The 27396-nt window shown below is 39.3% G+C and overlaps 1 protein-coding gene across 1 annotated transcript in view; it reads left to right on the top strand.

Annotated features, from left to right (window-relative positions):
* NRP1 (neuropilin 1) overlaps positions 1 to 27396 on the top strand; it is a 116180-nt gene that overhangs the window by 62384 nt on the left and 26400 nt on the right. The window contains exons 7-10 of the mRNA XM_014945035.1: positions 1491 to 1657; positions 18997 to 19152; positions 22235 to 22379; positions 24094 to 24425. Coding sequence (XP_014800521.1) covers positions 1491 to 1657; positions 18997 to 19152; positions 22235 to 22379; positions 24094 to 24425 — 800 coding nt within the window. The remainder of the gene's footprint in view (positions 1 to 1490; positions 1658 to 18996; positions 19153 to 22234; positions 22380 to 24093; positions 24426 to 27396) is intronic.

The raw sequence follows: 27396 nt of genomic DNA on the forward strand, positions 1-27396 counted from the left end.
AGATGACCCCATGAGGTGCTTGGACCTCACAGTAGACTACTGGGAAAGCCCACGTCTAGATGAAATGAAACACCTACCTTTTAGATATTTTAATATGACTCCCACCTACAATGTCTGGAGTTCTTTGTAGTGGCCTATGGCTGTCCTTCTGATTCCAAGCAGGAGTTAATTTATTTACCCTAAAGTAGTTCAGTTTCAATTCTTCACCCAAGGCCCCTAATACGTTGAAGCAGCACAGAAACAGGGGAAAGGGTGGTGCTATGGGAAATACAGTTTGGGAACAAGTTTGATAATTCAGTTATGGGGCACCCTAACTATAACTCCTATAAGGTATTCTGATAGCGTTTCTGAATATAAGGGTTTGGATCCCAGATAAAAAGTTTTAAGCAATTTTTTTTTTCAGAATATTTTAATTTTCATTGAAAAATCAGAACTTTTTTCCAACACCCAGATTTTGAATCCGTCAGCTCAGCACCTAACCCTCTGGTAGAGGTATGTCAGCTCTAGAGAAGGTGTAATAAAAAAGAGTAGGTACCCAAATGTCAGGGCCTCCACTTCACATACTGGTATTTTACTTTAAACTGCTAATGAAGGAATGCATTATATTAATATACTGTGAAGTCCCTGAACAGAAGTATAGGCACGTGTTATTTTCTCCTGCCCTTGCAATGGGATTGGTAAACCTCTGGCAGAGGGATACTTGAGCAGCTGGGCTTGAGGTTCTGTGTAAAGCCACCCTCCTTTCTTGCTTTGGGGGGGGTTGCAGACTTTACTTTTGAAGAGTGAGAGAACAATTTAGTCTCCGTGCTTTACCAGCCTTTGAACTCACTACAGTGATTGGGTCATCAATTGATTCTAAACTGTCTTGGTAATTTTTGTGTCAACAAAAAGAGATTGGATGGAGATGATCAACTCATTAAAACACACTATGTTACAGAAGAGGTGGTAATTCCCTTAGGTCAATACTCTTCTGGCCTGGATTCAAATTTTTTTCTGTTTCTTTCCAGTGTTCAGTATCAAAAGTGAATGGCTTAAGTTTTAATAGTATTTTTAAAACATTTTATACTTTTTGTTTGGAGTAAATAATTTGAAAATAAAGTTATTTTATTCAGTCATCTGGTTTGTCTTTCCTGGCTTTGTGCATAATTATGAATTGAACATACCTTGTTTTATATTATGAATCCACAGGAGTGCCTGTGCTACCTTAGAAAAGAGAATTCTTTTGTCCTATATTGAAATGGCTACAATGCTGGGCTAAAAATATTTGTATAGCATTATTATTGCAGAAATTGCCATGGCAACTCGAATGACAGTATTAAGAATGACACCATAAGTCCAATACTGCCTCACTTAAAGTTGCTAAAGAATTCAAAGTCACATAAGAATAAATTCTTTATATATTCATGTTCAAAGAAGGAAAATGTTCTCATTATTCAAAGTCTAAATGAAAAAGCTGACCATAATAATGATGGTAATTTATTTTTCTTCAGATTTCCAGTGCATGGAACCACTAGGTATGGAGTCAGGAGAAATTCACTCTGATCAAATCACTGTCTCCTCCCAGTACAGCACTATCTGGTCTTCAGAAAGGTCTCGGCTAAATTACCCTGAGAATGGATGGACCCCAGGGGAAGATTCTATCAGAGAATGGATACAGGTAAAAAGATAACATTTTAAAGATATTATTAATAATACTCTGTGGAGTTTATTGAATGTAGAGAATGCAAAAGAAATAAAAAAAAAATAGCACAGTAAAGTACTTCTACATAATCTAAGAATCATTGCAAGTGAATAGCTCACATTCCCTATTAGACACACAAAGAAAGACTGACTCCCAAAGGTATAAAAAAAGAAAAGGTCGGGAAGATTAATTCTTCTGCTTCCCACATCTATTGTTTTTTCAGTCTTCTGGGCACAAATAACAGATTTTGGTTTAGTGGAAAAGTCAATATTAGTTTAACATGCACTTAAAGTGGAATGTCCCAGTAAACTGAGCATGTGCTATGTCTCTTGCTGATTACAGTTAAGCATTAATACAGCACGGTGCTTTCATATGCACTCAGATTTCACCTCAGAAGACCTATGTCCCTTCTAGAATATGTTACACATGAAATGAGTTCAGTGGTCCCTGTCTAGTGGCTGTTCTTCCACATCCTTTAACACAACATTCATTAACAAGATTGGCTGCCCTGGCTTTGCTCTGTTAATACAGGAGAAATCATGCAGACGTTTGTCGCCACGAAGAGACTCCCTGAGTTCAGTCAGTCTGCTTGGGCTTCTTGTTTGCTATTTGTTATCAGGTCCATAGCTTAATGGCACGTGATTCCTGAACAGGTTAAAATTATTTGTAGAAATTACTGTATACAAATGATCTATACTACCAGGCAGGAATTAATATCATTAGGTGAAAAAAGCACTGATTTATCTCAATTGTAGGTTGACTTACACTTCTTAGTTGTAACGTAGTTTTTGTTGGCAAAAGCTAAGAGAAAGGCTTGATCACATGAGATCAATATTACTAATATTGAAAACTTGCTCATATATTCAAACATTCCTCCTGCTTCTGTTGTTTTCTATAGGAAATTACTAACTGACATATAAAAACAATGCCTTATTAGCCATCCATACGAATGTTCAGATTGGTGTTTCCTGTGAGGTTTGCTGTCTGCAAGAAAGCTCAAAAACATGTTGAGTAGTAGTTAGTAAAGGGAAGAAAGAGGGGGAAATCTTTCATTTCTGATCCTTGGCACACAATGGGACTCTCAGGTGTCCTGCTTAGGGGCCCCTACACATCCTGAGCTCTTGGCAACTCGGTAATGGTGTGTGATGGACCTAATCAGACTTCAGAGTGGCACAAAAAATCTGTTGATCCTTTTTCCTTATTTAGGAATAAATGTTAAAATATCCCCAGCCTTATCTAAGTGCAAGACTTAATATTAATCATTGCCACTTGCAATCCATGGAATGCACATGAAAAAGGGTGGAATGCATCAGAATCAAATTCCATGTGTTTCATCTGGTTGGAGGGCCGCCACTTTTTCTTTATTTCCTTCTTTTCTGCTGTCACTTACGCATTTATGACTGGATAATCAAAACAAGAGAGCTAGTCAAATCTCATTCATGTGTTCTGTGTGCTTCTTAACTTTATTAAGTTATGATGACTACATACATACATATATACATAGCTTAATCCTTTCACTTAGAACTAGATCTTTCTGAGAAAAAGTTTCAAAGGACTTTTTTTAACCATTAACTTTTTTAATAACAAACACATAACAGGATCCAAGCTATTCTGGGGTTTGTGCTTAAAGTAGCTCAGGATACCTCCTGCCCATGAATTTCTCAGCCTCTTTTGCCTCCTGCTGTAAACCAGGGTGCTCGGGGGGTGGAGCAACCACAGAGCATGATTTTTAGCAGCTTTACACTGCCTCCAGCTGCCACATCAGCCAAGAAGTTGGTTGTTATTTGGGTGCCGTACTGCTCACACCACAGGTCTCACCTACTTCAGCCAGCCCCTGGTTTGGAAGAGGCAGCATGAACCAAGTCCCTGAGCAGTGTAGCCCTAGAGCATCTCCTCCTCTGCCCAGGGCCCACACGGAAGGACCAGCACCCACAAGGCAGACCTCATGGCAGAGCAGCTAGGCTGTAGCAGCCTTCGCTGCAGAGCTGGGTCTTGTTTGCAAGACTGAGTCTACAAAGTCTTGCTTGAAGATCCTGTGCATCAAATAGGTGTGCTTAACACGCATTGCAGAGGAACTGTTAATAATTTCTACCCCTCAACCTATGTAGCAGAAGCAATCAAGCTAGTTTGGAGATTGAGTATGCCATCCCCTGGCTCTTCACAAGGTACAACAGTTTAACTCATCTTTAGTTCCGTTTGTGTCAGGAGGATATTAATTCTTATGCTGATTTATTAAGGCTTAATTCAATACTAACATTGCTAATTCAAAATTCCAAATGTGTTCTAAATGCTTTCCTGTTAAACTTAATTGACAATCCTGAGATGTGTGTAAGCACTTGAGAACATCAGGTACCTCAGTAACAGAGTCCTTACACTTGTGAACCACTATCTTCTACAAAGGCTCTATGCCATTGGCAGTAAGCACATGTTGTGAGTTTGTATCTGGATAAAATATTGAAATCCTGCATTTCCTCTGTACAAATACCCCCAGGAACAGATGTTCCTCTCCATAAGAGCTTACAGACAAACAATCAAGGACGTGCAACTAATAAAATACTCTGAAATTATGTGTTGAAAAAAAGTCATAATATTTTATAAAAGGAGGAAGACACGTGGATATGAAGGACTGAGGTCACTTTGTTCTGTTTTGTTCTGCATGCTGTTGTAAACTAGTCATTTATTTGAAGTATTTGCGTTTATGCAATACAGCACAAATGGATTTTTGTTGCACAGTGCAAGAACTCGAGAAAACATTCGACAGCAAAAGCAGTCTGAAGGATACAGCAATGCTGAACTTGGAACTTTTAAAATGAAAATTTCTACCTATATGCCCTTGTCTGAGAGACAAAGATTTAATGTATATCAGTATTCATTAATCTTTTCACGATTGCAGGTTTCCGTACCTGCACACACACTGCAGCTGGTTAAGTACTGGTGTCTGCCTCCAAACTGCTAATAGGCACATGCAACTACGGCGTGTGTGTGAGATATGTTCAATCATATGTGAGCAAAGCAGCTTGAAAATTCAGCTCCAAATACTAATTTCCTTAACGTATGGTGGTTTTTTTTTTCCTTTTGTATGGGGGAAATATTATAGTTCTCCTTTCCCTTCCTTTTACCCCTCCCTTCAAGGTTAATGTTTTCACTAAGACAAAAGAAACAGAAAACCTCAGTTAAGTATCAGCAAAGGGAGATTTGTATCTATAGAGGACGTCTAGAGGGCATGCGATATGATTGTCTCCTTTGAGGTGTTGACGTCTTTTGGAATATTTCACTGAAAATAATTAGGAAAATAGTGTTGGCTTGTTGTTAGTAATGGATTTGCATGAATTCCATCTGTGGACGTGAAACCCATTCTTCGGTGGAAAAACTAGATTGTTTCTTTGTGGCTGACAAGGTACTAACTCGTCTGAATGCCGCCTGCTTACCGGGCTCTGCTAAGCGAAAGCACAGTACTTCCTCCATTTTATTTTTACCCTCAAACACACTTTTGAAAATTGCTCAACTAACTTGAGATTTGGAGTGACTCCATAATCAGAAACAGAGTCACTCCAGATTGAATTTCTCCTTTAAAAACACATTAATAAAGTCTGTAGATTTTCCAATATAAATGGAATAAAGATACGCATGAGACAAGAGCTGCCAAAAATAAGCATGAAGTTAGTTTATTGTCATATGGGATGTTATTACCTTCTCAACCTTAAACTCAGCCTACTTGTTTATTACACTTACGTTTCACACACTTGCCTACACTTCAGTGTGAAATGGAGTAATTTAAAATAAAAAATAAAAACAGCCCTTTCATTTAATCAAGAGCAGGGAACTGCCATTGCAATATAAGTCATTGTCCCTCATTAATGTATCCTTTCACAGGAAAAATAGTATAGTATTTCCATTTCTGTAATCTGAACAACAAACACGTTAATAGGTATCAATTACCAGCCAGTTTCAGTACCCAGAACCAGTAAGAAGGCCAGTGCGAGGGTTTCACATCTGGTTTTAGTGAAACTGTTCCTGTCTGTGGTATTTAAAATTTAAAGAACTCCTGTTATTGTGCAATTGGGAATCCTAGGGGAGTACAATGTTAATGAAATCCATAACATGCAGGGATTTTATGATTGCATTTTCAAGGCATTCCTTCAAAAGGGATGACTGATTTCTGCCATGGCAGCAGTAATTGTGTTTTTACAGAGTAGATTTAATGTTCGCATTTAAGAACAGCAGTTACGTTTACACTCATCTGAAAAAGTAACGTGAAATCCTTATATTTAGGGAACTTTTTGCGTCTTGTTTCTGAAGCCTTTGAGCAGGAGCCAGGGGCCGCTGTGCATAGCAAGACCTTGTGCCTGGGGGATGCCCCGGTGGGTGGTGGCCAGCAGCCCCCCGGGGAGAGCAGGAGTGGGGGAGCTCCAGGAGGAGCACCCCACCGCAGAGGTGCCGTCAGCTAAAGACACTTGAGACCCACGTGCGTGTGGTTTTGAAGAGAGACTGATTGCCTATTACCAGGGTCACTGGGAACCTCTGCTATCATCAATCCTCATAATGGTGTGGGTTTTCAAACCTGCAAGGAGCAACACCTTCTGGGTATTTTTACTGCAGAATCTGTATGTTTTCTATCAAACTGTTTCTTCTAATGCATATAACACAAATCTTTGCACTCCCACAAAGCTGGATGATAGTTTCTGGGTGGCACAATTTTTCTATCATCCTGTAACACCGAACGAGACCTCCAGCTTCTCTAGAAAGCAAAGCATGTTTGTTAATAACACAGGATCTTCAGTTCATATTATGGCTGGGGTTGTACAAAACCATAAATCCAGCTTTACGAATCCTTGTATCAGATCAAAACTTTGCAGCCATAAACCAAAAAGCACTACTCTGGTATAAACACACTCTGCCAGTTCAAATTTGTTCAAAAAAGGTTAACAGGAGGTTAACATAAATAGACATTATACTCTGGATTGGGTAGTATCTGTCATTCTGCAGCTGACATAAGGCCATATACTAAGATGAACTCCCTATTGTGTGTCCTGGCTAATATGACACAAATGACTAATCCAGTCCTAATTTGTGCTGCAGGGTTTCTGAGCAGGGCACAGATCTGGTGTCACGTGGAAATGGCTGGAGTCAGAGGTTGGCACAGGGACCAGGTCTGGTCACTGCCTCTGGGCTCTGCCCACCCGTCTCCACCTCATCCCCCAGCCATCCCTTTGGCACCTACCACTCTTGCAGAGCAGTTCTTTAGACTGGGCATCCCTGGGGATATCAGCTGATCTGGTGCAAAATTCTCCCTCTGCATCTTGCAGCATTTAGGGATCTGGAGAAAGGCCAGAGAGAGGTAAGAATAAGCCTCTCAAAAAGCAACCTGGGAGATCCCCCTCGCCTCCACTGATTGAAATATCAGTTGTTTATTTAACACTAACTCTCCTGTTCAAGGAAAATATACTTCCATTGATTTAAAACACTTCTATGTATACACTGCTTCTCCAGAATGAGAGGGACCTCTGAGATGGAATTTTCTTTCCACATTTGTCTTCATTCCTTTACATTTGCAGTAACCTACGTTCTTCATTATTTGCTCCTTTGTAAGTGAAACCCAGAAGCATGCATCCCTGATGTGAACTGGTATATAGATTAGTACAGATTTATTCCTGTAGCACTTCTGAAAATAATTGCAGTTCATCATTTGGTGTCTCGACCTTTCATCTGTGTCATAGCTTATTTCCTTATCAGGTATTCCCTTAAAAATATAGTCAGTATTTATATATGCTGCTGCACAGCACATTTGTTTCATTAACAGGTTTATTCTTACATCAGGCAGCTGTTTAGGTTGACTTTACCGAGCAAGCTTATCTAAATATTTCACATGAAAGCTCAAGGAAATACAAGTCAACAATGCCTGTTATTTTTATTCTTATTATTTCTGTTTCCTTTGGAGCTTGATATTTTAGTGAAGTGCATCATATTACTGCACAGAATAACATGAAACCTGGGAAACCTCAGCCTCCCAGTTCTCCTAGCCTTTGAAGGACTGCCGGAGAGCTGAGGTTCAGAGGCTTTGTGGCAGGGCTTGCCCGTCATTAGGGAGCACACTGACATGAAAGCACAAAAACTGTCAGTCCTTTGTCTTCTCTACCACTTTAGAATACAAGTCATGTATTTGGTTCATGACATTTTACAGTTCATAACTGCACTCCAGAAATTACAAAAAGCAGAGTTAGCTTTGTGTGGAAGAGTGTTACAGTTATCTTACAGTCTTAGCATACTTTGCACATGGGCAAAGAATGACAAAAGAATATTCCTTTCTGGAAATCACAGCCAGTACAGACTGTGACACAGCGCAGAACTGGGGTTAATTGACCCAGCAGGATACATTCGTACCTTTATTTACTGTGACATGCGAATAAATGGTAGAGTTTCACAAAGGCAAGTACTGAAATTAGACAAGAGGGAGAGGGAGAAATAAAAGGGCCTTACAAAGTATGAAGGTTTTTTTGATTATTCAGAGTGCTTTAAGAGCTATTTTAGTACCAGAAAGTTCCCAGCCATAGATTTATCACTCTGGGGAGGCTGAAGGGATGCTCAGAAAACTGTGCAAAACCATTGGCAGCCTTATTGCTCCAGAAGTGCAGGTGCAAAATGCAGTTTAGAAGAAAATTCTCTCTACCTCCCTCTGACATGTTTCAACATCAGCCCGAATAGAGAGGGGAGTCCTGTGTGGCTTCGAGCAATCCTGTGTGCAACATATGGAGGAGCAGCAGAAGCAGAGCCCCTCCGAGCCTCCGCTACCAGCCTAATCATTATAATAGTTTCAGATCTTTCAGGGGATCCATTATGCCGAGATCTGAGTAGTTTGTATATAACTCCGTAATTACCTATGCATCTACTTCCCAGTCCAGCCCTACATCCCCTCAACGGCTGCAAGACAGATGGCCCTTTAGAGCTGAGATAGCGAATTAAAAATGTGTCCAGCAAAAGCACTGATTCAGCATCTACTAAAATAATTTTGTAAATTTATCTCACTTTCACTAGTTGGCTCCAGGAGGGAAAGAAATTAAAACCTTTAAATATATTTTTAAACTTAATACCACAGTTGTGTTTTTGTTTAAATGACAACATCTTTCTCCTCTACTTTCTTTCACAGAAATTAAAGCCACTTAAAAAACTCCGTTAAAAATTTTTCTCTCTCTTTTTTTTTCTTTTTTTTTTTTTTCCATTCACCAGGTTCACATAGTGTTTGGCTTGATTCAAAACATTTGTTATTGTTTGCTGGTTTTAAAAACTGCCATTGAGCCAAAAAAATCAGTTGTTTGTGCCACTCTGCTTGGTAGGGGAGCTCTCTCCCAGATGGCTTGCAGGCCCCGTGGGGGATGAGCAGCCTTGCCCACCCAGCTACCAGGCACTGCAACACATCTGCTCCACCGCAGCCAGGACTTTCTGCAGATGGGAAGGAAAGTATCTCAAAAGGAGGATTTTTCTGAGTCCAGCAGAAATAAATTAATCTACAAGACTAGGCAGGTGTCAAACTGCGGGTGAGGCAGAGCTGAAGGCTAGGAGTTAAGTGACTGAGGGTAGTGGCTGGAAACACAGGGCAGGAACGCACAGCTGAGGCATGTTATAATAAGCAGAGCTGTTACCAAGCTAAAGGTCTCTGCTCTCCTGGGGCCGACCCTCGGTTGGAGATGATAGGTGTGCTGCTGAGTGCTTTGCAGAGACGATAGTGCATTTTTATTCACTCTTTCCACACCTGCACAGTAGTATGAAGCTGAAGAGTTCATGAGTCCTATGGGCCCTTCCCCATCCCAGCATCCATGCTCCAGATTTTCTGTTGCTGAGCTATTATTTGCCTCCCCTATCCTTGTGTCATCCCGCTTTTCTGTCCCAGTTTAATTCTGTTCTGCCCATTAGGTGACATTTTCACAGCAGTAGCAAAATAGATAAAGTGGAAGGATAAATGAGATTTCTTCCAAGTGGTAAATACCTGCCCTTCAGAAAGCAATTTGTCTTCTTTCCACAAAAAAAAAAAAAGATATATTTCAACAGGCAAGTACTTCTATTTTTGCTTTACCTCTAATGTTCTCATTCAAGACTTTAAAAAACTCGTTAAAATGGCATCAGAGCAAACTTCATAGCTGTCTGACAAACAAAACCAAAAGCAGAGAGGACACAGCTGGCCAAAGAGTAAGCTGAGGTTCGGTTCCTCTATTTTCAGGACCAAGCGGCTCCTCATCAGAGAAGCCCTGTTTACACATAACTTCCACCACCCAGCTGTACCTGCACAGTCTGCTCCTTCTCTTCATTGCAGCCTCCTGTGTTGAACACTTGGGGCCAAATTAATTTCTGGTGTGGATTCTCTGAAGCTGCTGAAAAGATTGATTTGTCTTATCACATATAATACCAGGGCGTATTTTAACTGGTCATATTTAGGTTATAGATTATTGTACTGTAGACTAAGGCAGCCTTAACAGAGACAGGAGCAGGCTCCTCTATTGCAAATCCTATTTCATTCAAGCTGTGGGCTGAAGGGCTGACATAGCACACAATAATTTTAAAATGCTCTTATCAGGCCATAAAAATTGACTGTCCGTAGGAGTGTTCCCCCCTTTCATGATATTCTTAACTAAGAAAACACATCCTGTGTTTATTTTAAAATGCCACACCACTTAAAAATCAATAGCTTTGCTCTTTGCATGGCTGGAGATAGAGCAACTTTTAGAGAGCCCAGGTGGGGCTACACAAACCAGGCACTATTCTTTAGTCAAGAACACCCTGGAAATGTAATCCCTAGGACTGGAGTTTGAGCAGGCTTAGTTGAGAGAAGGGCATAGCTGGAGTGCAGCCAGCCTCACTGGTTTGATTTAGCACCGGGGGCAAGTTGTCTCAGTAGTCACTAGCCTGTACTGTCATGAGACAAGAGCATCAGTCTCAGCAGCGTTGTCTTCCAAATCACAGCCTCAAGAGCATTTCTATGAGTGCATTTCTTCAGAGCTATGAGGAACATACCAAGGAAAAAGCAAAATGGTCTTTGCATGTATAGTCTTTGCCTCTCGTTTTTCACGATACACTTACAGTACCCTCACCACACCATCTAACTGCAGCTACTTGACATTTTTCTAGAAGGTAGCAGAAACTCATATTTTAAAAAGGCAGCGACTTGCTTGGTGACCCAGTAGTAAATTAAAATCATCATACACAATGTGTATGAAATAGAAAATCGAATTTTGGTGCAACAAAACTGACAGTTCCATTTAACAGAGAACAAATGAATGCAGACTCCTGTGGATGACTGACTGATTTAAAGAGACTGTGCCGATTTTCCAAGATGAGAAAGATGATCACAAGAAAATACATGTATTTCTATATGACACAGGTTATACACCTATTCCAATTGCCAGTGAAATTAGATTTTAAAAAGTATTAAATCTTAGACACTGGCAGTTTTTCCCCATTTTGCTATTTTTTATAGAAAACCCAAAGCCTGAACTTTCAAAAATATCTAAGTGTGACAAATTCCATTGATTTCAGTGGAACTCTCTCTGAACACAGTGATTGCACAGTCAGCTCTATCTGCACCATCAGGGTGTGCTGTCTGAGACAGTAGAGGTTTAATCCTGCATATTATATCATACCCTCACCGGCTCCCTACCCAATTAGCATCGGTATGCTGCGAAACAGGAAGAAGCAGAGGTATTTCTGTGTGTTTACACATGTGTAATATTGTACTTACATTTAAAATACCAAAATTTATTACAAATCAAGGCCTGCTGCCTGTACCCCCTGATTCTAACAGGACAGCGGCTGGTGAAAAAATGCTACATAAGAACTTTATAGGCAAAATTCAGTGTTTTCTATCTAAAGCCCAGTTATTCACATGTGAAGCAGTCTGACAGAGAAGCTTTGGATTACTTGTTTCCCATTTGTACATTAGTTGCTCAGTACACTTGGGGGGGAAAAAATGTCCTACAATTATGTCCTTTTCTCAGAAAAGAGTGGTTCTGCAAGTATTGCTATAGAGTTTCCTTTTTCTATAGTTTCTAATACAAACTGGGGAAGGTTACATTCAAACTGCACTAAATAGTTGTCTTCATTCCAGATCAGAGGATTAAGCTCAGGTTTAAAATTAAATGTAAATTACAAATAAGTATTCAGAAAACGTTAATTAAAAGTATTACGTTCCTGACTCATTTATGGCTCAGCAAGGGTTCCTAAGTATCTTAGCTGGAGAAAGGGGCCATTCACATTCTTCCTTTTTTGACCAAGTCATTGTACATGTCTTAGGTTATCCATTTGCAAGTTAATGTAGTGCCAAAGCAAAGGTTTTCATTTTAAAGAAGTAATATTTCACAGCAAGATATGCTCCTGCAAGATGTAAAACAATCTTTTTTCTAAAGCACTGGGAGTTAATCAGCCTTTCTCTTCATTGCTACGGGGAGGGTTCGAATGGCATAAGATGCTGATTACTTAGATCCCAGAGTCTATAGAAACCCCAATACGATTACATTTTCCTCTCTTTGTTATCAGAGTTTATTGTGTCTTGGCGTTCAGGTTTTAAGTAGTTTCAATGTAAAAAAATAAATTAAGAAGAAGGTATTTTCTGAGTCTTCTGAATAGAGATCGTGTTACATCAGAGCACTACATGAATGCGTAAGGTGGAGCTTGCAAATGAATAGCAGAAGGATCGTTCCCTATCACTGCGTGTGCACTGGATGCATTTCACACAACACAGCGCACCCATTTCAGGGGAGCATTGCATTGCCCTTGCTTTTAAACCAAGCTCCTTCAAAGACTCACACTAAAAATATCACGCAGAGCTAATGTGTACCAGTGGCAATGCTTTTCCCGGCCCACTCGCAGCATTTCTCTTTCACATTTGATCTTTATAGTTTCCATACTGGAGCGATTTGGTTTGCTGAATTCTGGAAATCTCTCAAGTTGAAATGCTAGTGTATTAACCTGCTGTACTGAGTCTCTTTTGTTTCTCTTTACCAGAGTGCTGCTTGCCAATTTTTACAACTACAGCAGATTTTACTATTCAAACAGAACCAGATGGAACACCAGTTCAAAGAACATGTCAGAATTAAATATTTCTTTTTTAATTAGTTGCTTCTGATTTATGCAAAAAAAAATTAACATAAGAGTGGGAGAATGTGCCATGAATCCAGATGCAACACAGCCCACACAAGCATTATCTTTTCTCTGTCAGAGACACAGAGGCCTTTTCTTCCATTTTTTCTTTTCTTTTCTTTTTTTCTTTTTGTTTCTGGATTTAATTTTTCTTACACTTTCTGCATCTTTTCCTTCTCGAACCAGCCACATAATGATGACCGAAGTTCTCTCATGCTCATCAGTCATACTTTTTCATCATTATCTTAAATTTTCTCTTGTAGAAACTGGTTGATCTGCCTCTAAAAGAAACACTGTACTCCATACTGCAATGCCAGCATTGGTATCTCAGTGTGATAGTGTCCTTTGAGTCTATTCTTTGTTTTCAGTTGGGGAAATCTTTACACTTGTTATTTTCTGCTGCAGAAAAAGATTTGGGCAGGAGGTGAAGATTGTGAGGAATATTCCAACTGCTAAAGAAAGTTCACGTCCTTTTTGCTGCCAAGCATTCCTATTTCTTTGGCATGAATGTTTGCTCATCTTCTCTTTCATGCTTCCCCATTTTTGCCAAGTCACATAACCATCAGTTCAGTAAAGCACATGGACTAAGGACAGTTGTTAGGCACAGACTAGAAGTTGAGCATGTAATTAGCTGCTTTCTCTTCTGGGGCTTTCAGGATGTTGCTGTCAAGGTCAATGAGAAAGACTCCAGTGACTCAGGAGAGATCTTACTAACAGCAGTATTTTCTCATCACTTTCTTCATGGAGCTGCCACAAATATCACTGAGAATTTTGCACAAAAATCTGAGATAGTTTACAGCCGTGACTATTTTCACTTAAACCCAGGATGAATATTTACACCCTGTAATTAATCGAGGACTTGTGCTCTTGTAATGACTTCTCATTTCAAGGAGGAAGACTTTTGGAAGTAATTTTCAAACCAAATTAATGAAACTATTTTTAGAATTTCTACTACAGCCTGTGCCACTTTTACTTAGCATTATATTCTTCTTTACTTAAAGCTCAATAAAGGAATTAAGTGATAGTTATATATACATCATGGGAGAGCATGATTGGTCAAATCAACCCAATAAAAAAGATCAACTCTTGCTTAATTAAATATTTGACAGAAGAACAGTGAAGCATCACAACAGTTAATCTGACCCAGAGCACTGTATGCTATCTAGGGAAATGACACAGTTCTCTAAAAATATTTACTTTGGTATGTTGTGTCAAGTGATGGATTATACAGCTTTTCAATCCGCAAGAGATGCCCACAACAAAAAGCTTCCTGTTGTTAATCAAACTCCAGCACTTTGTCCTTTATTTTCTCAGGCTGTTGAACAGACCTACAGTAGGAGTGTTAAAAGCTGGTAAAACTGCTCCCTTGCTACAGCTCCCTCAATGACTGTGTTTTATTTAGCAAGGCAGATTTTCATTCTGAAAATAAGGTCTTCCACACTGCCATGGTTATGTATGACGACAGGAAGCAGCAATATTCATTTCAAGTCGTGCATGTTGTATGTTGTTCCTTATCCAGCAGTTTGCTAAGATTTGCTACATGATATATTGTGCAGAGCTAAATGTTATTCTTTTTCCCTCACCTCAATTGGTCTCTAATAAAATGCATGTGCCACCCCTTGCATATCTATGTCTTAAAAATGTGTCACCCACCCACATTTTTTCAGAGACAGTAAGACAGCAATAAAAATATTTTTCCTGGATGCTAAAAGATATTGCAGAATAAATAGAGAGGAAGTAATTCATATGTAGAAACGCCTAGCATCTTGCAATATGCTTTCACCGGGAAGAAATTGATTTTAGAAGTAGGAACAACTGAGGCTTTTTTACATGAACATTTCTCTCCTGGAAAAAAATACACACTTGAGATGTTCTTCATTTCTTGTAAGTTAGGAGCCAATTCCTGTAGGCAAGTCCACTCCCAGTCTTGTACTTACCAATAAAGGCAGTCACATTGAAACACAGGCAACTATCAAAGGCCGTGGGTTTAGATAAGGCCTTAAGACATCATTTTCCAGAAGAGATATGCTTTTTAATCTGAATGAAAGTGGAAAAAAAAAATGAAAAAAGAGAAGTAGGAACATACTTCAGTTAGTCAAAGATGAAACTCCGGTCATGGAAATGAAATGTCAAGATTTCAGGTTTGGAGGCAGCTGCCTGTCTCAGATCACAGCCGTACAGCCTGCAATAACTTACCAAATCACTTGCATCCTCTAAAATAAATACCAGATGTTTGTTTATCATATGTGCAGAAAGTTAAATGTCAAATAATTACAGGGAAATGCATTTGATGTTCATCTTCAAAAGTACTGTATTTCATCACCAGCTCTCTCCACTGTTCATTTTAACGTGAAACACAAGTTCTTGAAACAAAAAAGCACAAGATGCCCAAAACAAAAGGCTAGTTGTTACAGATTTGTATTACTATCTCAGCTGGAGGAGACTAGATCTGAGAAAAATGGGTTATCTCTGGTCATGTTAACACTTGGAGACCTCTGTGGAGAGGACATACTAAGTTGACTGGAAATTGCATAGGCAGTTGGACTCTATAAGCATAAGCCTCCAAAAAGCACGTGAACTGCTGTCTGTTTGTACTGTACCAGAGCTGCTGTCCTTTGCAACAGTTCCTCTGGATAGTATTGTACAGAAGAGTTGTGTCTTTACCACAGCTGCATTTGGTACCTTCAGGTTCCAGTTGCCAATAGCAGTTGATATGGTTGAACATCAACTCTGAGCAGTCCCTGTGACATTGACAATGTGTATTTTATACACAATTTTGCATTTTACAGAAGATAAACTTTCAAAAAACATTGGAAAGAAAACAAAATACGTCACAAGCTGATTAATGAGGTGAGCTTAACAGCCCCTTAAGATGTGTCATACAGTTTCCAAGGTAGTCTTCTACATAATTTATTTCTATCACCATTTAGAGATTGATTTACAAACATACTTAGGCATCACAGGGGGGTGCTCAGTGTTGCAATTCTGTTTGTACACACCTGGAGAGGAGCGGTTCCTCTCCGGAGGCCACTGCAGAGAACTGTCAAAGGGAGGAAAAAGCCTTAAGCTCTACTTCTCTCCTGGACCTCTGCTCTGACACAGAGTTAATACTAAAAACTCCAACCCTTCCACTTCTCTGCTCTTTAGCCCCACCTCTCTTGTTTGCACTGCTCCCTTCTTACAAAACACTGATGGAGAAAGGTTATTCTTTTTTCCTGTGTCAGCTTGTGAGCAAACACCTCCTGGCATGTGGCAGGTCAGGGGTTACAGCTTGTTTTTGCAAGGGGTTTAAAGCGTGGCACGCAGCTGAACACTTGAGCCATCAGCCTCTTTGGCTCCAGGAGAGGACTGCTGTTGACATAGTTCCAGTTTTCAAGAAGCAGGTAAAGCTTTGCTGATTCGGAGAGAGCACATCTATGTGAAGAGATGTTCTCCCTAACAAGAAGAGATGCCTCCCTCCACTTGTACTGTATTATACAGTTACTGGAGCCAGGAGCACTAATGAAGTTGCTTCTTCCCTACGTATAAGCAATAAATTAGATGTTTTCTCAGAGTCTCTCTCTCCCAATGAGCTGCTAACTCAGGAGAATTTCTGCCTGCCTTTTGAATTCTGCCAGGTTTTAGCCAGGAAAGTAAATGTCTGTAACCTCTATGCATTTAAAACTTAGTTCTGGGCAGTGGGATAGATGCTTGTAGGATATTCAGTGCCTCAGGAATTAAGAGGGTATATTGAATACCAGCCAGCATTTGGGATCTAGCAAAAATTTCGGCGCCTGAAGTTCTTTGATGGGACGAGCCTGAGTTGCCTGAGTGGTCAGTGACTGGTAGCTGTAGTTGTTAGCACAGGCATCAACTAATCAAATCTTCCCCAAACCCCCTATGTTAAATTTTAACTTAGCTTCAAATACTTAGAACTCTTGTTATAGGCCATTGCTTGACTTTATTCACAATGAAGTACTTACTGTATATTAAAAAGCCCCTACTAGAATCATTTCAAATCAGTTGGAACAGTACAGGCTTGGGACCCTAATCATTTCAAAACTGAAGAGCTGTTTCAAATTGTAAGAGAAGCAGATCATTTAAATAACTTAGCTCTGCACTCCCTCAGACTTCCAGATTTTCAAGTGCACTTCAGCCTGGAAGTGAATGTGGTATTGGACATAACTCAGTGCAGCACACTTTACAATCAGCAGAGTACAGTTTGGAGAGCATTTGAAGTTAAGCTGAGATTGCTCAGCGCAATGATGCCCAGATTCCCCCATTAACTTTCAGATTGCAACAATCTAACATCTGAGACTCTCCAGTTACTTTAAATCACTTGATTGTTTTTGTAAGGCGGTGCTGGGATTTTTTATTTTTTTTCAAGACTGAATTTTTTTTTTATCACGACAAAACAAAACGTTGTGGTATTTCATCCCTAAAGACAAGGGCTAAAATGTTACATATGGGCTTTACCAGCCTTAAAAACTGGGGCAGGGGCTTTGCCCTGAAAGCTAGTTCTATCTGTCAAACACAAGGCTGCTATTCTTGTGTTGGAAGACTTCAGAATGCCTTGCCTATGACATGGGCATTGAGAGAGCAGCCAGTCTGTCCTCAATAGCACTTCCTTCAGCCTTTTGAGAGAGAATGCAGAGCGTGTTGATTTAACGGCTCCAGTGCCTTTGGATATATGACATACATCCAGGAAAAAGGATGCCTGTGGGACACAGGGGATGTATATTCTGCATCCTGTGTACTTTGGAAATAATGAAAAAGCCTGAGACATTCATGGGACATTCACTTGAGAAGAGTTAATTCAATCCTACTAAAGTCTGGACAAGTGAGGTTTAGGGGAACAAATTACTCTGAATAATATTTTGTGAATAGTGTCACTTTATACTGAAATTAAATGGTTTGCTCTAGGAAATAAAGAGAAGGTTCTACTGCACAGAAAAAGGATGATGAATTTGATTTCGATTGATTTGTTGTTATGGCTAAAGAAAGGATGGGAGGAAATGGCAGGTGTTTCAAAGCTGTGGTCACCAACCTGGCTGTGAGAAAGTTTTGTACCGGGTTTCAACCATTTGGCAGCTGGACTCGTGCAACACGACAAAGGCGTCTTTTGCCACCAGAGCTGACTTGAGTAGCCACACTCCTGCACTATACATCATCATCGTCCCAACTACGCTGATACATCTTCTGTGATGCCACGTGATGAACTAGATGAGGAAGCAAATCTGGATGACAAATAAATAGTGGAGGAGAGGAAGGTTAACATGAATCATTTGTCCATTTGGTTGCAACATAACTTCATGAGGGAGGGAGAGGGGAAGACAATGAGTGTAGAAGAGAGAAGGCCTCTAACATGCATTCATGTGGACACCATTGCTTTCATTTCCCCAGCAAGTTCAAAATACTATTATTTTCTAATTATTAAAGCTTACTATATTTGACAGTTGGAACAGAGTTATTGCACTTGTGCTAATGTTTCTTTCTGTTTTCTTCAAATACGTCATATGGTATAAGCAACTCATTTGCCATTTTCTCAATAGAAATCACACAGTGATTCATAATTATCTTGTGACTAACTAATACGCCACGGGATTCTATTCTCTTCTCCTGTTTGCAAGTGATGAGCTCCTGAGTTTTTGCAGAATTCTTGTCATCGTTCCCTAAGTGCACAACTTTGATATTGTACTATTAAATTTCATCCCGTTTCTAATACTGCAGTCCTCAGGGTCACTCAGTTCTCACTGCGTGTCTCTCCTCTGTATTGACAATGCCTTGCAGCTTTGTGTCCTCCGCGAATTTCATTAGAATCCATGCAAGGTAGTTCATGAAAGTCTTAAGTAACATTGTTCACCAGACTGGTCCTTGAGGACAGTAACTTCTAGTAACTTCTCTGCGGTCTGGTGATTCCCACTCCCACTGATGGGGTCTCTGGTTCCTCCCTCGTAGAGGAGAGATAATTCTCTGGCATGTGAATAGGCCTTCTGGCTAATTAGGCACATGTTCCCATCTCCTGTGATGACACTGTTTACAAAAGAGGAGACTATGGCTATGTTATTACCACCAATATGTTGCAATTTCCTTTATATAAAATCCTTCTTATCTTTGTAAGACATGGGGGAAGTGAAGGGGGTGTCACTTCTGCATTAGTGTTATGCTCTGAACTGATTGTCCTCACGTCCCAATTCATTCCTCACCCACAGGTGGATCTAGGCCTTCTCCGCTTTGTTTCTGGAATTGGGACCCAAGGAGCCATCTCAAAAGAAACAAAGAAAGAATATTACCTGAAAACATACCGCGTAGATGTCAGCTCCAATGGAGAGGACTGGATTACAATGAAGGAAGGCAACAAGCCTGTTGTAAGTCTTTTCTCTTTTATCTCTCTTTGGCCAAGAAATAGGCTGCTGAACTGAATAGTTACTCTCTGAATAGTTGTTAAAAAAAAAAAAAAAAAAAGAGGAATACAAGCCAGTAGTTACTTTTGTGTTACTTTATACAGGGAGCTAGAAAGATAGGTGTGACTCAGAAATGGTATGTGCTTGCTGGGATGTCTGTATGCAAATACTGCTACGGGAACAACACATAACCCTTGGAATAGGCTGCTGAACTGAATAGTTACTCTCTGAATAGTTGTTAAAAAAAAAAAAAAAAAAAGAGGAATAAGGTATCACACGTTTAATCAGTATTATCAGGGTTTACAATATCCCAAATCCAAAAGATAGCTATTGTCTCAGTAGTAATGGGCCACCTAAATTGTTGATCCAAATCCTAGAGCCACTGAAAAGGGTGCAAGGTGCTCCCCAGCTTGTTGTATGCACTAAAATTTGAATAGTTTGGGTCTTTTCCTGGGAGTGTGCTGCTGTTTCCCGGTTTGTCAGAGATTTTCTATGTGACCTGGAGAAAAATATTATGGGGAACTTTTAAAAAAGTATGCAGGTCCCTTATCTGCAGCAAAGCTCTGGATATGCAATGTGTCTGCTCCTCAGCTCCTTGTGCATAGCTATGCTGTCTTGCAGGAGTGCTGGCAAGTCATTAGTAGTTTGTTAGACTTCCAAGCATCTCAGTGATGGGGGTCATGCAGACAGATAATTAGGCACATCTTTCCATCCTTATAGATTTTTATCACCTTTCCATTTATCGGCAGATTTCCTCTCTGTGACCTTCCGATGAAACAGCTTTAGACACTCATAAGAAAAATCTTCATTATCCGCTACCATGAGCATAAAGCTCATTACTGAGAAGTCAATTCTGCTCCAACTCTCACATGAATAGTCCCAGTGAGGCTGTGCCTCCCTTCCCACCTCGCTCAGGATGTGCCCAGGAGCAGCATCCCCAGAGGCTGCCAGGGGCTGATGCAACTGGAAAGGTTTTGTGGTACCTCCCTTCAAAATAGCCCTTTTGTGACCCTTTTGTGAAGACCCAGAAGAGCTGTGTAATATTAAACTCTATCAGTGTAACCATATCTAGCTCTAAATATTTGGTTACTGGTTTGTTCCTGATTCATCTCTAAGTGCTACGCCAAGTCCACTACATTTATCTAATCAAAATGGTAGCAGTGTTTAACACATACATCTTTCTTCTTTGAAGCACTTTGTAAAACAATAAAAAATGAATCCTGAAAGCTTCTCTTTGACAGGCATTATCCTGGCTTTACAGAGAAGGAACTTTAGAAGGTCAAATGCCACAATGTGGGCGCTGTGTAATGATATATAAAGGTACAATAACTGACTTGCCCAAAGTCACAAGAGGAGCCAACGCTGAGGCTGGTATGAGACACAGGGTTTCCTGGCTCTGGTTCCTGTAATCTGAACAAATGCCTCTTTCAAAACCAGACCATGCATGATTTTCATTACCAGCTTCAATTTGTAAACTCTCCAAGAGTGTATTTTACATGAGTTTCTCTCATACATGCTGCCCTCCATTATGAGAACACTTCTTGAACCTGTGTTATTTGTTCAGAGGGCTTATAAAAAAAGCAGGCTTCTGAAGTGGCAATATTTTGCTGTTAATCAGGATAAGAAAAAAATTACTCACAAGTCTCCCTCTGATTTCTTTGTTCAAATGAAAAGTTAAGGAGATTTGGCTACTGAAGGAACAACAAAAGCAGGTAGCCACAGATCTCTTCAAGGCAGCCTGACACGAGGGTTGCACTAACCACATGTAGGGAGTTGTGTGCTTTTGAGAAAGACTCATTTTGTCCGTGAGATGCAGACCTGGAGAAAACTACAGCAGGTCCTTCCAGAGAAAAAAAAGTTGCTGAGAAGAAACATAGCTCTATTTAAAATCTCTTGCTAGGTATGAAACTCCTATATTAAATTACTTGAGATGAGCCTAATGAGTTGACAGCTGTGCGCTTCTGGCCTCCGCTCCAAATTAGTGCAGTTACTGCAAGTAACAAACAGGAAAGTAGGCAGCATGTGTAAGAAATGGCAGAATCTCCCATAAAAGGAGAGGGGTTTGTATCCATGGAAAACAACAGGAAATTGGTCGTCTCTACGTGAGGAAGGAGCAGGAAACTGAATCACCTTCTTTGGACTAGAACATTGCGGTTTCGGCTCTGCTAGGAAGGAGCGTGGCTGCAGGATCCTTAACATGAAAGCACAGCACAATCTTGTCCCTCCTTGTGGAAGTCTCATTGTTCATCTAATTTGACTGTTAGCCTCAGGGGACGCAGAGAAAATCTTAGAGCCTGCTATATAGATTTTAAATAGACTTCCATCTCAGTATGCAAGGAGAAAGAAAGTCTGAGTACTTGTTAAAAAGGATTTAAAAACAGAAGGTTAACAAAGCAAGGCTTGCACGATACACTCTGCAATACTCCTAAGGACCAAGGACAGCAAAATAATATATGTTTTTATCGCAATGCCATATAGCATTTTTATGTAGTCTAATTGAAATCCAAACCTTTAATTTGGACCTGAGGTTCTGTAGCTTTTTGCATCTTTCACAACTGTACGAGCAGCAAAACCGCCCTAATGGGTCACTGAGGGATTCTTCCAGGACACAGCAGTCCTCGGGTGACAAAGGCCAGTGTATGTCATTCCTGCATATAGATCTGGCCATTAGGAACACCTCAAAATAGTCCAGGAGTGGAGACATCCTTGTTGCACTCAGTTGAGCTCCTGCTCTCAAGACGGCCCTGAGCTTTCCTGTCTGCTCTGCAGCGTTACGGTGTGTTATGGGACTCTGTTGGTGCAAGTATTTTTTAGTATCATTGAATACCTTGCATTTTCTTTTTTCCTCCCCAAGGAAAGCTCATCTGTCTGCAGAAATTGTGTTATGAGTTTAATGAAATAGTTCCCCATGCAAGTCTTTGGTCACATCCTCCCCCTGCAAATAACCCTGGTTAGACCTTGAATCGTAACTACTATAAAACATAGATCTATAAATACCATTTAAGAGAAAGCCTAACAAATATATACTTTTTCTTTCCACACAAAGGTGTTTCAAGGGAATAGCAATCCCACTGATGTTGTTTACAGACCTTTTGCCAAACCAGTTTTAACACGATTTGTGCGAATTAGACCTATGTCTTGGGAAAATGGAATATCACTGAGATTTGAAGTTTATGGCTGCAAGATAACAGGTAGGTCTTGGGAAGGATTTTAAAACCAAAGGAATTTATTGTGCCTATGCTGTGGTTTTTATTGTTATGAGTGAAATGCATCTTCTCTATTTCCATTGGATCTGAATGTAGAAATGTAAAAAAAAGAAAAAAAAGAAAAAAAAGAAACCAAGACAGTTATCTGAGTGTTGTTCTGGCATTTTTTTTAGGTGTTCAGCTTTAAGAAGTGAAAAAAAAATAAGGTTCAATTACTTTTTTTTTTTTTTACAATTATTTTACAGCTCCATGCAAAATACTGAGATACAAAGATATTTTGCCAATTTCCATCTTGTTTTTCCTTCCTGACCCTCCAGTCATCTCTCTCATGCCCGCTATTTGTAGGTAGTTCTCAGCAGGTTTCCCAAGGAACAAACATATATAACCAGGTTTAAAAGTATTGCAAGGTACAAACACTTAGATCTGAAGCCCGTTCAAGCAACTAGACATATATAGTCAGTTGACTGATAGATCAGTATTGGAATGTAACTCCTTTATGTCACACAGTTAACCACCAAAAGAAGTGTCCAAAGTGCTTTCTGAAGTAACAGCAAAAGACATTCATTATTAACAAAATTTTATTTTGGGGAAAAAACAAAAACAAAAACAAAACAAGCACAAGCAAGAATTTTTTAAAAGTCCTTTTTTTTCTAGTTTTTGGATTTCTATAACTCCTACAAAATGGAGGACTTTTTATACATATAGTAAAAATACAATACATTAGAGATTGAAGAAAATGTTAATGATTGCACAAGCAAGATTTTTTTAAAAGTCCTTTTTTTTCTAGTTTTTGGATTTCTATAACTCCTACAAAATGGAGGACTTTTTATACATATAGTAAAAATACAATACATTAGAGATTGAAGAAAATGTTAATGATTTAATATTTTTTACAAAGCTGATTTTTCTAAAAGGTACCTAGGATCATTTTATAGCATTTAATGCAGTTCATTGGAACTAAAATTTAATAGTTCTAGGGATATTATTTTTTTTCAATTATGCTGTTTCTTTAGTCTTGAAAATGTTTCCATACAGCAGGAAAATAAGATTACTGTGTTATAGAATTCCAGGTCATTGTGTGAAATCTTTGTAGGTTAGATGAAATAGGTGATATGTTATGTTTTATATTGGAAATCTTATTCCTTTATAGCAGCTTTTCCTACTTCTAATTTATATTTATCTGGGACCATAGAAGAAGCAACTATTTAGCTTCTGTGACATTTGAAAAAGCCTGAGAGACCAAAGAAATACAATAGAATAATCTCAAGCAGAGCAATAGATTATATTTTAGAGAATGTATAAAAGAATTCCATTTCCAATGTCACCAAAATTAAGTAATCTGCCACCAGGTTTTGGCTGATTTTGGAAGTTTTCTCTAGGGAATTATTCACAAATTCAGATGTGACCCTGCACTCTTTGCCTTAGCAAGAAGAATAGGAAACAAGAATAGAATAGGATTTTCTGATCCTTTTGGTTCCCATCAAGCCAGAAATACTTGTGGTATTTTGGTACTTCCTGTCAAAACTAGGATGTGCAATTTTGAACAAATGAAAATTATACACAAATCCAAAGAGATTATTTTGGATATAAGAAAGAAATAAGTAATTGCTTATGCTAGTTGAATTGACTGATATGTCCTGTTTCTGTTTTGGTACTTTTTCAGATTAACTATTAAATTTATTATTTTTTCTCTCTGTAGATTATCCTTGCTCTGGGATGCTGGGTATGGTATCTGGGCTCATTTCTGACTCTCAGATTACTGCATCTACTCAAGTTGATCGGAACTGGATCCCAGAAAATGCTCGCCTCATAACAAGCCGTTCAGGTTGGGCACTGCCACCAACTACTCATCCGTACACAAACGAATGGCTTCAAATAGACCTTGGTGAAGAAAAAATAGTGAGGGGCATAATTGTCCAAGGAGGCAAGCACCGAGAAAACAAAGTATTCATGAAAAAATTCAAAATTGGCTACAGCAACAATGGATCAGATTGGAAAATGATTATGGATCCCAGCAAGAAAAAGATAAAGGTAAGGAGGAAAGCTCTGCACTAGAACAAAACTTGCATTAAAAAAGAAAAAATGTTTGCATTAAATTTATAGACATCTATCTCTGACCTTAGAAATGGCACAGGTGGGATGAAGCCAAGCAGGAGGACTCCAAGGGCAGCATCCCTGAAGGGATGCTGTGGGAACTGTCCCATGCCGGAGGGCAGGAGCTGGCCATAGGACATTCACCTCTCTGAAGCAAAGGGTGTTTTAATTCAACAACTAGTTCAGACTTGATTTCTGACAAGGGTGATGCGTCTCTGTGGCCCATAGGTTACTCCAAAATCCCATGCAATGGTGATATGCAACACTGCCAAAAAATTAGAGTTTCCTCTGCAGTTTTTCCACTGAGAGTGAACAAACTTGTTTGAGACACTGAATTACTTTTCTTTCTCTTCTTTTTTGTCTCAGCTGTAGACTGAGAATGGTGTAGGATGGTGGTACTTGTTGGATTTCTGAACTGCCTGTAGACTACTTTGAGAGCTTTACAGGCTCTCTGTAATGGTCTGATCGAAGTCTTCCAAAAGGAAGTGATGGAGTTTTTGACATCTTATATCATTCCAAGTGAAAAGTACTACTGTACTGTCACAAGTGAAGCATCTTGGAGGTTGCTTGGGAATAAAGGGCAGCTAGTTCATAAATTCAAACAGAAACTGCAAGAAATGTACAGAGGAGGGCCAAATTAATTACTGGGTTAGATGCCAAGGAAAATAAAATGAATGTGGTCCAGAAAAGTTTCTAGAAATGCACCTATTTTGGCTTGTCTTTGAGTGTATGCTTTTCAAGCTGTAAATTGCACTGAGTGTTTAGCTTATTTACCCCAAATCCCACTTGTTAAGTCTTCCTTCCCATTTTGCTATTGTTGCTCACAAAGTGCATGTTTGCCTTCAAAAGGCATCACCCTTTTTCAGTCCTTCTGCCCTGTTCCTTGAGGAAAGCAGAGGGCATGCAGTCCTGGTCAGGAACTGGTGCTGCAGTACCAGGATGATCAGGGAATCATATACCGAAATATGACCTCAAAAGGCAAATCAGTGCCGTGCTTGGCAGATGGGAATCCTGAGAGTTGCTCCATATCTCATCTGCGTTAGTCTGAAAATTAGATGTAAAAGCTGTTTTGCTATATATACTCATCCATTGGACAAACCTGTGTTTCCTTAAAGGAAAAGCTGAGTGGGCCCATGGATGTAGCTTTTCCAGGCACATTTGGTAAATATTGGACTTCATTCTCTCCTGTTTTAATCTCACTGAATATGTCTGCATTTTCTCACTTCTCATCACTTTTCATCATTTGTTTTGGGGATTAAAACTAAATGAATTCAGCCTTTGCAGTCAGCTCCTTTCTCTTGTTACCATGAGTTTTGACTTCATCATAAAGTGTGAAGAGAGTGTAAATCAACAATGGGATCTAACCATTTTCTTTCTAAAATAGATGTTGTTTTGACATGTACTTCTACACTGTGGCTCAACGAGGGAAAAAAATAATGCCATATGCTTTCAAAGCAGTGCGCCGTCTGCTGCATGGCTTTCTGTTTTCTAATACAAGCACTTGCCATCATTGTCAGAAGTTAGCAGTTTGACAAGAAAACTAGTGCGCTAACTATCGCACTGAGCCCATCCTCAGCTTTCATCACTACCAGAAATTAACTTTCAAGATTAATGGAATGGAGAGGGCTGGAATTCAAATCTCTTGTGGCATAATTATAATCCTTCCCAAAAATTCAAGACATTTAATAAAATTTCTTCCGAAGCACAAGTTTTCTTTGAAGAGAATCAGATAATTCCCATGATTTGGGAGTCTGAGGGATTTAAAATGTTAATCCTGGAATGCAGTATTTTTAAATGTAAGTGGAGCTGGATGGGACAGCATGCTATAATGAGTCACAGCAGGAATGTGGATTAGAAACAGCCCTGTTATATGAAATGAAACACATCGTTTCACTTGGTTAAAGTCTTGACTTTCAATAAACAAACAACTGCATTTTAGGAAAAGAAAGAGCAATGACAAGCTAAACATAACAACAGAATATGTCCAAAGGATGAAACATCACCTTGTTTCTCAACATGATCTTGTCATCTGTGCCTGCAGCTCCTTTCACTAGGGCTACCATAACTCCTTCCTTTTTGGCTGACCCAATTTCTGCTGGTTTTGAGTGTGTGGACCATTTCCCCCTTTAGTCTAGCTGAAGCACTCAAAGGAGTGAACACCCCAAACTCTCAAATGACCACACAGAACCCCATTTTCATTTCAAGATCCAATTAGTATTTCTTGTCCATAGTCTTAATCAAGCTTACTCCACAAAGTCATCCTCCTCTTTCATACTTCTTTCCTTCTTCCACTTTTTGGGGTTTTTTTACACCTCCTCTCATCATTTCTGGACAAGAAACTTCTGGATATCCTGCCATTTGGAACAATCTTTGTAAAATTTTCACCAATGTTTATTTTGGTTTTAAAAGATATTAGGAAGAATTTTTTTTCCTCTCACCAGTTTAGCTTCTTTTTTGTTTAGCTATTATTTCTTATAATTTTTCTTTGTAATGAAGTAACACAATTTATGACATAGCCTGTATAAAAGACACTCACAAAGTGAAGTTTTACTGTATACTCCTCTATCCTCCCCCACAAAGAATATCAGTACGTGTTTTAAATGAACAGTCAAAATTGAATCACAGGCAGCTCTGTACTACAAAGGACAATGATTCAATATAATTATGATTCAATATAATTCTAGATGCCTATTGAATTCTAATGTCTATGTGTCAGTACTCCAATACTGATGTCTTTTATAAAACAGTTTTCATTATTATATGTTGTTATTAAGACTACTATTAAAAAGGAAGCAAGGAGTCCTTGGATACATGTGTCTGTCTACTTTTTACACATAAAATGGCATTCATTCTTTCTCATACAGTAGGTAGCTTTTCTGATCATTTGCACTGTATTGCTATTCAAATA

Source organism: Calidris pugnax, unplaced genomic scaffold (genome assembly GCF_001431845.1).
Source record: "Calidris pugnax isolate Ruff unplaced genomic scaffold, ASM143184v1 scaffold54, whole genome shotgun sequence".
NCBI classification, from domain to species: Eukaryota; Metazoa; Chordata; class Aves; order Charadriiformes; family Scolopacidae; genus Calidris; species Calidris pugnax.